Source organism: Chiloscyllium plagiosum, unplaced genomic scaffold, assembly GCF_037043375.1.
Source record: "Chiloscyllium plagiosum isolate Xiang-an unplaced genomic scaffold, Cpla_swu_hap1 HiC_scaffold_15, whole genome shotgun sequence".
NCBI classification, from domain to species: domain Eukaryota; kingdom Metazoa; phylum Chordata; class Chondrichthyes; order Orectolobiformes; family Hemiscylliidae; genus Chiloscyllium; species Chiloscyllium plagiosum.
In genome coordinates this window covers 36,745,269-36,758,482 of record NW_028270153.1, presented here as the reverse complement: position 1 = coordinate 36,758,482, position 13,214 = coordinate 36,745,269, and the positions used below count along the sequence as shown (strand labels likewise).

At 38.9% G+C, this 13,214-nt stretch overlaps 1 protein-coding gene across 3 annotated transcripts in view; it reads right to left on the bottom strand.

The window, feature by feature from the left end:
• Positions 1 to 12,861, bottom strand: part of kcnb1 (potassium voltage-gated channel, Shab-related subfamily, member 1) — a 362,434-nt gene extending 349,573 nt beyond the window's left edge. The window contains exons 1-2 of one of the 3 annotated variants that reach the window (XM_043710367.2): positions 11,649 to 12,861; positions 8,734 to 9,393 (exon numbers count right to left, since the gene is read on the bottom strand). In XM_043710367.2, coding sequence (XP_043566302.1) covers positions 8,734 to 9,300 — 567 coding nt within the window. In that variant the 5' untranslated portion in view covers positions 9,301 to 9,393; positions 11,649 to 12,861. Of the gene's footprint in view, positions 1 to 8,733; positions 9,394 to 11,028; positions 11,589 to 11,648 lie in introns of those variants that run through there. The other 2 variants (XM_043710368.2, XM_043710369.2) reach the window with 2 other exon arrangements.
• Positions 12,862 to 13,214: the final 353 nt, after the last annotated feature.

Genomic DNA, 13,214 nt, shown 5'->3' with positions numbered 1-13,214 from the left:
GTACACAGTACTCCAAAAATAGTCTGACCAAAGTCCTATACAGCTGTAACATGAATTGCCAATTCTATTTCGCAATGCCAAACCAATGAAGGCCATATGCCTTCTTTGCTATCTTATCCCCTTGTGTTGCCACTTTCGAGGAGCTATGGACTTGGACCCCAAGATTGCTCCATATATCAATGCTCCTAAGGATCTGGCCATTTAGTGTATGCTTTTCTTTTGCATTTGACCTCCCAAAATGCATCACCTCACACTTGTAATAGCTTTCCTTGCCTCCACCTAATCATTCCAAAGGTTTTACCAGACAATTCAAAGTCTGCAGTCTAAAGCATAGCAGAGAAAACAGTTTCCACACTCTTTCAAAAAGGATCTGCAATGTTTTACATTTTGCATCATTAAAATCTGTACTAAAACAAGCTTCTAGCTGCTTGCTACTAAATAAAGCTCTAAATAAATTAAAACAATTGCTACATTCAAACTATATAAATATAGTTTGGCATATAAACTAGGAGCAGATGTAAACCATTCAGCTGCTTGAGCTGCTCCGCAATTTAATAAAATCATAGTTGATCAGTTTGTGTATCAAATACTACATTCCCACTTACCTGCAAAGACCTTTGATTCCTTAACTGACAAGACTCTACCTCTGCTTTAAAAGTATTCAATAATCCCGCTTCAACTGCCTTCTGAGGTATACAATTCAAATCTCTGTCCTAAAAGGGAAATCCCTAGTTTTTAAACATATCCCCTAATTCTAGACTTGTCCATAAGAGGAAACAGCATTTCCATCTGCACATTGTCAAGACTATTCAAGATCTTATGAACTTCAATGAGGTCACCCCTTACCATTCTAAACTCCAATAGACATGAGTCCAGCCTGTCCAACCTTTGCTCATAGACAACCCTCTCATTCTAGGCATCAATCTCGAAAACCTTCTCTGATGCACCTCCAATACGTTTTCATTCCTCCTTAAACAAGGAGGCAAAAATTGAAACCAGAACTGTGTTCATTCATGTGTTATATAATTGCTTCACTTTTTAAAGCAAAATCATATTCACTGTAATTGATTTTAAGTTCTGCCCGTGTTAAGTGGCTTATGATTCAAGCAACCATGGTATTGCTGGCAGTAAGAAAGTTACTGTGGAAGAGTTTGGACATTCATACCAAATACTGTCATTAGTTTCATCATTATCATAAATGATTAATAAAAAGTAATGTAAAGAGAAGACACTTCCTAGTCTGACTAGACAGTAAAGTCACCAGTTTTATTCCATTGACTGCTGCCCAACTGTCTCTCAGAATGTTCCACATTAGACTTCACTGTTCCAAGGCAATTAGGTTGTTACAGCAATAAAAACTAAATTTAACAAATGTTTATGAAATACAAAAACAAATGACAAAGCTGGTTTGTGTGATTTTAAAACGTGAGATGGAATTATCATTCAGTTTACAACCAAGGGTTAACTGAGAATGTATCTTTCCACAAGTTGCATTATTAATAATCACAATCACTATAAATGGTAGTTTCACAGGGAACTTCACTGTAGGGGAATGGGTCTGGGTGGGCTGCTCTTCGGAGGGTCAGTGTGGACTTGTTGGGCTGAAGGGCTTGTTTCCACACTGTAGGGAATTTATCTATCTATCTATAAATGACATATCATTGGAAAAGTTGTATAACTCTGCAAACTATGTATTGAAATGATACAAAAGTACTGTTTAATCAAGGTCATTTCTCCTGGAATTGAAAAACAATGCTTTTCCTTACACAGTTATCAGTTTTAAATGAACTAATAGCTAAGTCAGACTAATAACATAGAATATAGGTCAGTTGCAGCTTTGCAAATCTACTGCAACTCCAAATAGGATCACCAGCATGCTGGTAAAAGAGAATGCACACTGAGACTCCTCTGGTTCATCAATCAGTGTTAGACATTACTCAGGTAAGATAAATACAAGGAACATTCCACTTTGGCAACACTTCTTTTGAACTTTTCGGGGAAAAAAAAGCTCCTGCAGGAAAACCCATCCACTTAAACAAGTGCCTTTACTTAACTGTGTGGGGGATATTGTTCCTCTCCCTTCCTTCCCCTTTAGTCTAATTGCTGGTACCTGTGAAGCAAAGTTGCTATTCAGACATGAGGAGCCTGCACAACAGACAGACATTAACAAAAGCATTGTAAAGGTTGCAGTCTCCTGAATTTTCCCACAGTCTGCCAGTCAGTTGCGTGTGCCAAGTCAGTACACAAACATTCTGCGCCCACTTTAATTCACCACTAGAAAAGTTTTCTAACATTGAAGTACACTTAGGGCTCACAGTCTGTCCCATGCCATTTAATGGCATTGCTCCAGTGGTCCAGGGCTGTCCTGCTAGAGTCTCTGGATTAGATCATTCCCCCTGTGCAATTGCCATTGCTGCTGGAAGGACAATGATCTTCTGAGCCAAACTGTGAGCCTGCGACCACATCAGGTGGCTTAACCCACAGTCTGGAATAGCTTGCCCTAGTTCACTCCCCAAACCACCCTCAACAATCACTCTACTTCCTACAATATCTTACCATTCTAAGGCTGAAAATGCACAACAATCCTTTCCCCCCCTCTCTATTATCCAGGGTGCCAAACACTTCTTCCAAAGGAAACAGCAATGTATTTTCATTTCTTTCAAGTACAAAGTTTTTTTTTATTCCTGATGTGATATCCTCCTATATTGCACAGGTTAAGTGTAAACTGCATCACTGTTTTGTAGAACATCTCTACATAGTTTGCAAAAGTGACAGTCTCTTTCACAGTAATTTGCTGCCTCACTTTCAATCTATCTTGTCTGTCCTTGGCCTGTTCAAATGAAATGTAAGCTTGAGCAACAGCACCTCATCTTTCAGATTGTCATTTTCCAGCCTTCTGGTATTCACAGCGTTCAACTCATCAATTTCAGGTCATGACCTCTGTGGCCCATTTCCTCAGATTTGTCTTGACTCCACTATTCCCACTAATACCTTCTGGGATCCATCTTTTGTAAGTCCATTTCTCCTTAACATATCCTTTTGCCTTGAGCCATCAATCCTGTTGACATTTAATTTATCCCATTTTCCATCCTATAATAGGAATTCTCAAAAGTTCTCTCCTTCTTCTCTCGGCCTTGTGCAAAATGTACGCATTCTGTCTTTTCTGAGTTGTGATGAAAAGTCAATTTGGAACATTGGGAAGAAAACTAAGGGAGTAGGAGGGAAGTTGCAGATTTGTCATAACCTCTCAATAGGAAAATAAGTCATTAGATTATGGATGAGAAAGAAGTCTATTCCACAGCCTTAACATGCTGGCAGTAGGTCAATTTGCCAAACTATGGGTCTAACAGCCTCACTGGAAAGGAAGTCCCACCGTCAAATACTACTGCCCAATCTGATTGACCAGCTCCAGCAGTATTGGTAGAGCCCTGACCTCAGTAGTTGGCGCTACCAGTACTGTAAGCAGGCCAATGAAGAGGAAAGCATGTACTGTGGAAAGAGGCAAGCCCTGGGATTTGGTTGTGAATGAGAGGGGTTGGTGGATTTTTTTAGAGCAGGTGGTTGGGAACGAAATGATGGTTTCTATTTTCAGGGGAGGAGTGTTGCCAATGTGTAAAGTGTCGACACCCCCTGAAGATAGTACCCTCCCTTTTATACCTTGTTTAAAAGAAAAATGGCCTGGCCAAAGCAACAATATTTTGGATGAGCAATATGATTATGTATTTACAATGAGAAAGCAGCTGCCAATTTCAGCACCAATCTCCCTTTGTATTAGAGGATGCCATTCAGGGTGGATAGGGTGATGGACTCACCATCACACAGATATTATATTTCCATCTACTAAAAGCATTCCTGGTGAGGGTATATAATATGCAAACCATTAGCTTTGTTTTTCTCTCTACAGATGATGCCTGACGTGCTAAGCATTTCTAGCACTTTTTGATTTTGTTTCAGATTTAGCATTGTGCTCTTGTACAAATTAAATCAGTTTATGAAATAGAATGCAAACATTATAACATGCCAATTTCTTTTAAACATTTTTATGTAAAGTATGAATATAAATTAAATGATTTTCACCTTCAATCACTCAATGCTAATTTATCTTATTTAATGATTTGTATAAAAGTCTCAAAGATTCAGTATACTATATCCTATTTTTATTAGTACTGCACCACATAAGTACAGTAAAACAAATTATGAAATGCTGACAACAATAACAACCATTATTTATTTCTCTTGAGAAATGTGTATGATCCATCACCTAACAATTTGTGGAACTCAACCAGGATGTAGCTCTGCATCGAGTAGTAGAAATCAGGATAACTCACTAGGATATTAGCAGAAACCTAGCCTGCTACCAATCTGAACAGTACTGTAATCATTAAACATAAAATACACAGAATGAGGCAAAGGTTCTGTATGCCACACATCAGTAATCACAAAGAGATATAATAAATAATTTGAATTATCTGCACATATAAAAGTCTAATCATATCTGAAAAATATTACAATGCATTTCATGCAGACTATTTTTAATGCGTTACCATTGTTGTAATTCAATGATGGGAGCCAATTTGAACAAAATGCGACTTGATGAACAGCACTGAGAGGCATGATCAGTTAATTCATTTTACATGATTCCGGCCGAAGGAAAAATGTTGGCTAGGATAGGCAACTGAAACGTAACAGTATTTTGATGGAACCTTTCAATTATAGACTTATAAATCTACAGTGTAATCTATTGGTTTAGCTATCCTACTTGTAAATCATTTAAGTTTTTTTGATATACTATATGTTTTCTCCACACTATAACTAGTTTGGAGCTATTATACATTTTACATTTTACAATACACAATTAGTTACTATGATTCAATTTATATTGTAATTATTTTCTGTCAAAATCTAATTAGCAAAGAATCAGGAAAATTTGTGGAATATTAGCTCAAATAAATGAGGCATATTGCCAACAAAAATTAGGGACATTATTATATATTCACTCTTTACAATGCCAAGATATCATTGCAAACACCATGTTAGTCATCCATGTTAATTTTTATGATTCCACTTTGAAGACTGTTGTTTATCACTCTTCTGCTGCAAAATGTGGCAAAAGACCATACTTCCAAAGACCATCAGTGACCCCACAGCTAGTCATCTGAAGAAGTAATAGGTGCCCAAGCTACTACCATAACTCTCCTTTTTAATTTCCCCATTTCCTGGCAGTTAAGCATCATGCACTACAAAGTGCCTCTTCAATCAGCTCAGGATTAACTAATTGGAGTTTTAATTGAGCCTCTTTCTTGAGTTCTAATGTAGTCCACAATATTGTACTTTCTTACAAAATTTATTTTACAACATTTGATAAACGTCAAAATTTATTCGAAAATATTTGCCATACAACAACTTAATGTGCTTCTGTGGGAGTCATTGTCTGTATTGACCAGGGCTTTAAAAGCTTTCAGATTTAGTGTTTGTGTTGCTGAAGCTATGTTTAAACTTTTGCAGTTTAAACTTTTAGAGTTTGGCATTTAAATCTGCATTAATAAATCAAACCAACTCGTCTTAGATAATTTATTACGAGCTTTTACACATTTCAGAGTTGGCAGTAAATAGATACTATGAATTTCGAATTGATTTTATTAGTTTATATTGTAATTATTTATCAAAACTTAATTTAAAACTAAAGGGAATCAGGAAAATACATGGAACATTGACCGATACAGCAGGGACTAATCTGATCAAGAGTATAGGAAAGCAATGAAATTTACTTTGTAGAACTTTGTATTCTGGAAGATAAAGCTACAGAGGATGAACATCAATTTATCTCAAGTATAAATCAGAGCTAGACATTTATTTGGCAAACATGACCTTTGGAACATGTAATAAATCGCAGGCATATGAAGCCTTTCTGCAGAAATCTATCAGATATAAATGCATCACCCTGCTACTCATGGTATCTTTTCTTTAAGAATATCTAAATATAATGTCATTAAGTTTGTTATCATAATGCTCATTTGGAGAGCTGATGCAGACACAGATGACACTCTCTTGCACTGTTACAATTCTGTAATTCTGCTATGTCTTTATTGACACTGAATGTTCAGTGCATAATACTGTTACAGAGATATGTTCTGCTATCATTCTGTTTGCTCCAATTTACAGAGAGCAATTGGGTGCATTATTTGTTCAGCTGTGAGCTAAACATGATTCCATAAAGTATATATATGATAAACTTAGAATTCCTAATGAAAAATAAATTGCCATTTTCAAAGTGACTCAATAAAGAAGGTGTCATATAAGAATATAAAGGAAGTTAGGAAGAAGCAGCTAAACTGGCAGACAGAGGATAACCCTGTACACATAAGCAGCCCAGCAACAAACTTGTTGACAGGCACCAACAGATTAAAATATTAATTAAAATGTCAAATAGTCAAATATTAATATATTCATAAAATTGCTCATAGGAGTAATCAAACTGCCCAAGTTGGTTATAAAATATTTCTGCATATGCAGTAATTTGCACAATTTGTCCTATTGAAAATATAAGATGTAGTAAAACATATAACTTCTCATGGAATGGTTTTGTGCTTTGAAAACTGGTGATAAGAGATGACACTTTCAACTGTTAGACTAGCAAGTCTGTTTCACACCAGTAATTTTGCATAACTTAATATTGCTTCATGTTAATTAAGCTCTTAGACAAGTACCATCTGGTTGAAGTGAACTGGAGCTCTTTATGAACCATTTTTTCATCTGTCTGATTTAACTTTGCTCAATGCTAACACTATGGTCCCAGTGTTGCGCTGGACTTGACAAATTACCATACAAGGTAAAATAAATCTGTCAATGTTAAGATAACAGATTGGAACTCCAGACCATCTCCTAGATCCTCCAATTTGTTATTTGGGGGTTCCTGAAGGTTTCCTTCAGAAATTTTATCAGTAAACTAGATGCAATGAATTGAGTCCAAGAAAGGGCAATTCATACCTGATTGGATTAGTTACAGTGTGGAAACAGGCCCTTCGGTCCAACAAGTCCACACCGACCTGCCGAAGCGCAACCCACCCATACCCCTACATTTACCCCTTCACCTAACACTACGGGCAATTTAGCATGGGCAATTGACCTGACCTGCACATCTTTGGACTGTGTGAGGAAACCGGAGCACCCAAAGGAAACCCACGCAGACACGGGGAGAATGTGCAAACTCCACACAGTCAGTCGCCTGATGGCAGGAATTGAACCTGGGTCTCTGGCGCTGTGAGGCAGCAGTGCTAACCACTGTGCCACCATGGGGCAAACAGTTTTGATGAACTAATGGATATTTTTTGCATTCTGTACTATCTTAGATTCTTAATGTCATGATCAAAACTGAATGCGGCCCTCCTGACTGCATAAACTGTCATTGATTAAATGGGTGAGAGGGTAAATAATATGTTTCCTTATTAATTATATTTCACACTGCATCGTGATCCTGTTATTGGTTGGTTACTTGATTTATTTCAAAAGACATTAACTTGTGGTGTTGCAACCTAATTTACAAAATGCTAATAGCCATGCACTCTAAACTCTTCAAATCTATCAGCAGGTTTAACTGGCACCTGACCAGGAGATATATTTGATGTTAAAAAAATGCAAACTTTCAAATGTTTTCACATTATGTATGTTTGAGTTTTGAAGTTATAGACTGGACATAGAATAGAAATGTTTGTTCAAACAAGTCACTAGATTGAATTTATGTACTTAAGTTAATAACTTATTCTTGGACAGTACAGTGAACACCCTAATGATTCACTGGTCTCTGGTTATCCTCTGTAGTGGATTAGCTTTTGCTCATAGTAAAGTTGTAAGTAGTAAAGCCCAATGTGACCACCATCATATATTTTCATAAGTTTTGTTTGCCATCTCTAGTACCAATTCTGTTGGGTCCTCACTCAGTTATTCAGTCATCTCACTACAATATATTAAATGCTAAATGGAAAAGAAAATATCAATATATGTAAATGTTAAAACAGATGTCAAGAATAAATCAGGTACTGCTATTCCTGCACAAGTTCAAAGCTCTTCTCAAAATATTATCAGAATGCTAGAAAATCCTTTCAAATAGGAAGTCTCCAAACAAGATTACACCAACTCAATCTCAGTCCCATCATAAAGGGTAATGAAAGTACTCCTGTTGAAATACCCAGCTCATCAGAATGAAAAGCACTTTATGAAGTAATTTCAAGCACAGTTTCTTAAATAAAATAATTAAATATACCATTAAATGTGCAAAGCATAAACCAAGTATTGTGTGTTATGCCATATAAGCTTGTTTTTCTCTTAAAAAATGCAAGTTACTGTAATGTGCAAGAGCATGCATGAAGAAGACAAGATACTAACGATTGTTTAACCAGAGAAGTGCAGTCTAGAAGCCTGACTGAATCCTGCAAAACAACTAGCTACATTGATTTTAAAATGGGCTGCATATTTTAAATGTTGGGATGGCTCTTATGTTTACCTCACTTCTTATTGCTTTGGGAATAATGATTTATAGTTCACAGCACAAATCTATCTATTATAGATTATGTAGGATGAACTATCTGTCCATTTAGATTTACTCTAATTATCATTTTGCCTCAAACGGCATCCTGCAATACAGTTCCTTATACTGTGAATTCAATGTGTTAAAACTGAATGCAATATTTATTTTTAAATGAACAGCTTTCACTAAATTTACCATATGGTGATTACCTTGGCAGCCACCGAGGAACTGGGTTTCTCTAAAAGGTCCCATAATTTCTTCCTTTTCTCTGCACAAAAGGTGTTATCAAACTCTTCTCCCTCTCTATCCCTCATTGTTTCAGCTTCTCGTTTCAGTTCCTCGTTCATTTGCTCCTTTTTCTGATGATACCTGGCCTGACAGCAGGACTCCAGATAGATCTCGTCTATTCCCCAGTAGTCAAGCTCCTGACTGAAGGACAGCGCGCACATCTCTTCCATCATATGCAACTTGCCCGTGCGATAAAAATTCAAAATAGATGTAAAAGCTCCGGGGTGACGGTCAAAAAAGTATTCGTTTCCCTCCAAATTGTAATCATCACAGCTCTCCATAAGGGACTCATGAGTATTGCAATCTCGAAGCTTGCCCAGTCGAGTCCGGGGTAACCGGTCCAAAGTTCTCCAAAGTACTTCATGTGCAAGTCCCCCAACATTGAGCTTGACTCTTCTGGAACAAGCCTTGCTCCTGATGATCTCCATGGGATCTGGAGGCAGGGAGCTGGTCGACCGAGATTCCCCTCTGTTTATTCCCGCGGGCATTTTCCCAGTTTTCGTCAGTAAGGATGGATTTAATAAATCACACTCACTTCCTGCAGGATTTTCATCTGACCGCTTTCGCGTTCATTCTCGAAGCTGGGGAAAATAAGGGTATTTGGTGGTGAGATTCAAAGTGTTCCTCAGATCAAAATGACCTACAAAACGGAACAAGCACATCTCTAACGCAGTGTCAGGTAGTGCGAGCGCGGTGCTTTATCCATTAATCAGTGAAACAAATAGCTCATTTAATCTGCTCAGGGGACAGATTGCTTTTCTGAGCAAGCGAGATCCCAATGGCCAGCGCCGTCTTGCTGCAGGAGGCAAGTGAGCGCTGTCCACATGCCGGAGCTGAACTGCAGCGCAGAGGCACGCAGCTTCTAGAGGGCAGCAGCTACCTAGCGGGGATCACATTACACTGCCGGAGGAAGCCAGAACTCTTCAACTTGCTCCCATCAACGAATGCCAACAGTTTTGGGGGAAAAAAACGATCGCTTTATTCCACAGACTCTGCAAAGTTGCATCCTGAAGTCAACAAACTGCTTCAGGTGCAGTTACGTCTGATCTTGCCTTTACATAAAATTATAGTCTAATAAAATCAGTGTCTTTATTGATGGGAACTCTAAACTTCAGCAGACGTGTTTGCTGCTATTTGGTTTGCATTCCGTATGTGTTCGCCCTCATTCAAATAGCAGCCTGTACCTGTCACAATGAAACTGCAACATTCACCGGTTACACAACGTGCCTCGACAAAGATACCGTCTCCATATTTTAAATATAAAGGGATTGTTTTACTGCATTTTTTTTTGCTAAATCCGAAGCCGCATTTTATTTTACTTAGACGGTAAGCAGCATGCCTCAAATGGTTAAAAATTCTATTTAAGAACTCTGAGAAATTACACGCCAGTGTTGTGAACGTATTTTAAAGTGAAGTCTGTCCACGTACATCAAAATTAAACGAGCCCTAGCTCTTTGAAGGAGCCGCAATATTTCCAGCGCGCTGCTCCTCAATGAATTGGAGGCATTTCTGCACAATGACCAACACTTGAGAAATCAAAGTGAAGTTGGTATCAATTGCCAAAAAAAAACACCCATCTTAAAATGTTGCCCTATATTCCCTTTAAATTACTACCATTTTATCCAACCCCGGCTCAACACTTAGTATTCCAGTGCCCCATACCCAGGGGAAGAGTTTGGATTGAGTCAAAATTTGAGAAGACACTTTTCCTTCTTTCAATTGTGGGTCAGAGTGAGTTTATTTCCTACAATTCATGCTGTAAACTCTACTTCTCATGTGAACATGGTCCGGGCAAGAAATGAATTGCTTTATTTCCCGCCCCGTCCCCTTAGCATCACTGGAACCCCCCCCCCGAGTTGCCGGGAGAACAAGCCAAAAATACAATAAATTCAGCGACCGGTCGCCAAGGATTTTCCGAATGAGGAGCTAACACGGTTTGCTCCCCCCACCCCCCCCCCCCCCAAATATTTCCCCACTCCTCCAGTTTGGCCATTCTTCCCCCCCGCCCCCGAGCAAAATGAATTCTCGCTCATTAGCCCCCTCTGCCAAAACGGATTTCACATCCTGCCGCTCATATCGGCGCTATCCCGGGATTAAGACGAATAACCGTTTTTCTTTCGGTGGGAGTAATTTTAAAACGGACAATGCGGACGGATGTTTGGAAAACACAATAACGAACAAAGCTCGATCCTGAATGCCAACTTATAAATCCCAACCTCACTCATGTTGGACTGCGGCAAGACATCATCGTCTGTCCTTTTCAAATTGTGCCTTTAAATTGATATTCTGTATCCTGCTTGTTCATTAACGTTGGTATTGAATCGGTGGCGGCAAAGTTTTAAACAGGTCATTTCCACATACTCGGCCCTCTGCTTGAACTGGCTCCATTGCTATCTGGCGGGTGAACCGCGGTATGTCAGAACCTGCTCTGTGTTAATGTCCCCCAGTTCACAAGACATTTCCTCCATCGTTTCTAATGGTACAGTTTGATTGATAACAGCAGTGCAATTTGGCGCAATTTGCTAAAAAAGAATTAATCCCTCCGAGTCCCCCTCCCAAAACGTGATAATTATCTGTCTCTTCTGACAATGGAATTAGAGAGTAGCGGTCTGTTTATGTCCAACTACCAGCACATTGTTTATCTTTGCAATCACGTTGAGCCCAGCACCAAACTGGGTGGCTGTGCGTGTCGCTACTCCCTTGGGGAGAAAATAAAAGACAATTGTCAGCTACACGAGCCCTCTATTATTACAGTGACATTATTTTTTTAAAAAGGTAACGTTTTAACCGGAGCGGATTGAGCCGGTATTTTAAAACAGCCACATCTGTTACTTACCCTGATGATTACAGTAATAATCTCAGCGTTTGATGGGTTTAAAAAAGATATTAAGTCCATCACCTAAAATTAGCCGGAGATGATGTAAGAATCATTTCTTTTACGAACCTTGTAAAACCTCTTGCTGTTTTGAACAGGATCCTATTGGATTAACATGGGCTGCTTAGGGATGGAAACTGCTTCGTAACATCAAACAAAAATAAGCTGATATCAGCCCGGTTCTTGCACAGCTTCGAGCTGCAGGCTTTATCCTCCAGGCCGCCTTATCTCCCCCCACCCCCCCTCTAGGTTCCAAACAATTTCGTGGTCCGTGAACGGTTTTGTGGATTTATTTCTGCTGTCGCTTAATGGAGATCAACAAGTCTAGTCTGTTTCTATGAAGGTTCCTTCATCCTTCTATTCTTCCTGAATTAAGAAGATCATGATCTACAGATAATGAGGGGAAACAGCGGCACCTACAGCTTTACAAATAACCCGACTCGACTGCTTCCTCGGTTCAGCTTGTGTTCCAGTCACCCAAGATTCTTATTGATTTCAGATTTATTATTAATGTGTTGCACTGTTGATCAGATATTGTGTAATTTCCTCCCCATTACAGTTCTAGGTTCAGGTTCGGATCTGACTCCAATGGAATGAGGCATGCTGATCCCTTCCAGGGGCTGCCAAACTTCACCTTCAGTTTGATGCCAGTAGAAATATACTTCCAGATGATGTCGAACTAAATATGCAATGTGCATAGTCTATCTCCTCTCTGGAACACTTAGCAAACAGAGACAGTTTTGTTAAAAAAGTGTTAAGTCTGAGTTATCACGAGAATTGGAGCTCTGCATGTGCAGGGTCCTTCTGTAATAAAGAATGTAAAGGTTCATAATTGGCAAGATAAATAAAAAGGTTAAATCTTCAGGGACTGACTCAGGGCCACAGCCAGTGTATTGTGCACATTTAAATAAGGGGTGAGTTGGTAACAGGATAGTTGCCTCTGTGCAGTTATTTCAACATTAGGGTGGCATAGTGGCTCTATGGTTAACACTGCTGCCTCACAGAGCCAGGGACCTGGGTTTGTTCCCAACCTTGGGTGACTTTCTGTGTGGAGCTTGTACATTCCCCCTGTGTCTGTGTGGGTTTCCTCCCACAAACCACAATGTGCAGCTTAGATGAATTGGCCATGCTGAATTGCTCATAGTGCTCAGGGATGTGTATTAGGCACATACAGGGTCTGGGTGCATTAGGTGCATTAGGCAAATATAGGGTCTGGGTGGGTTACTCTTTGTAGGGTTGGTGTGGACTTTTACATTGTAAGGACTCTTATTCTAACTTCTGCACTTTGTATGTACTACAAAATATTAAATCAAGCTTTATTTATGTGTTGAAGGACACATCCAAGTTAAAGAGGAATATCTTAGTAATTATACCTCCCTTCAACCAGCTAACTATTTATCTTAATTTCTTGGAAATTTTGCAGAAACCTGTGTACGAATTGATTATCAAGCAAAAAAATTCAGGAGCTCTGTAGGGATATTCTCTCATGAGAGGGAGAGAGAGAGAGAGAGAGACAGAAACAACTGG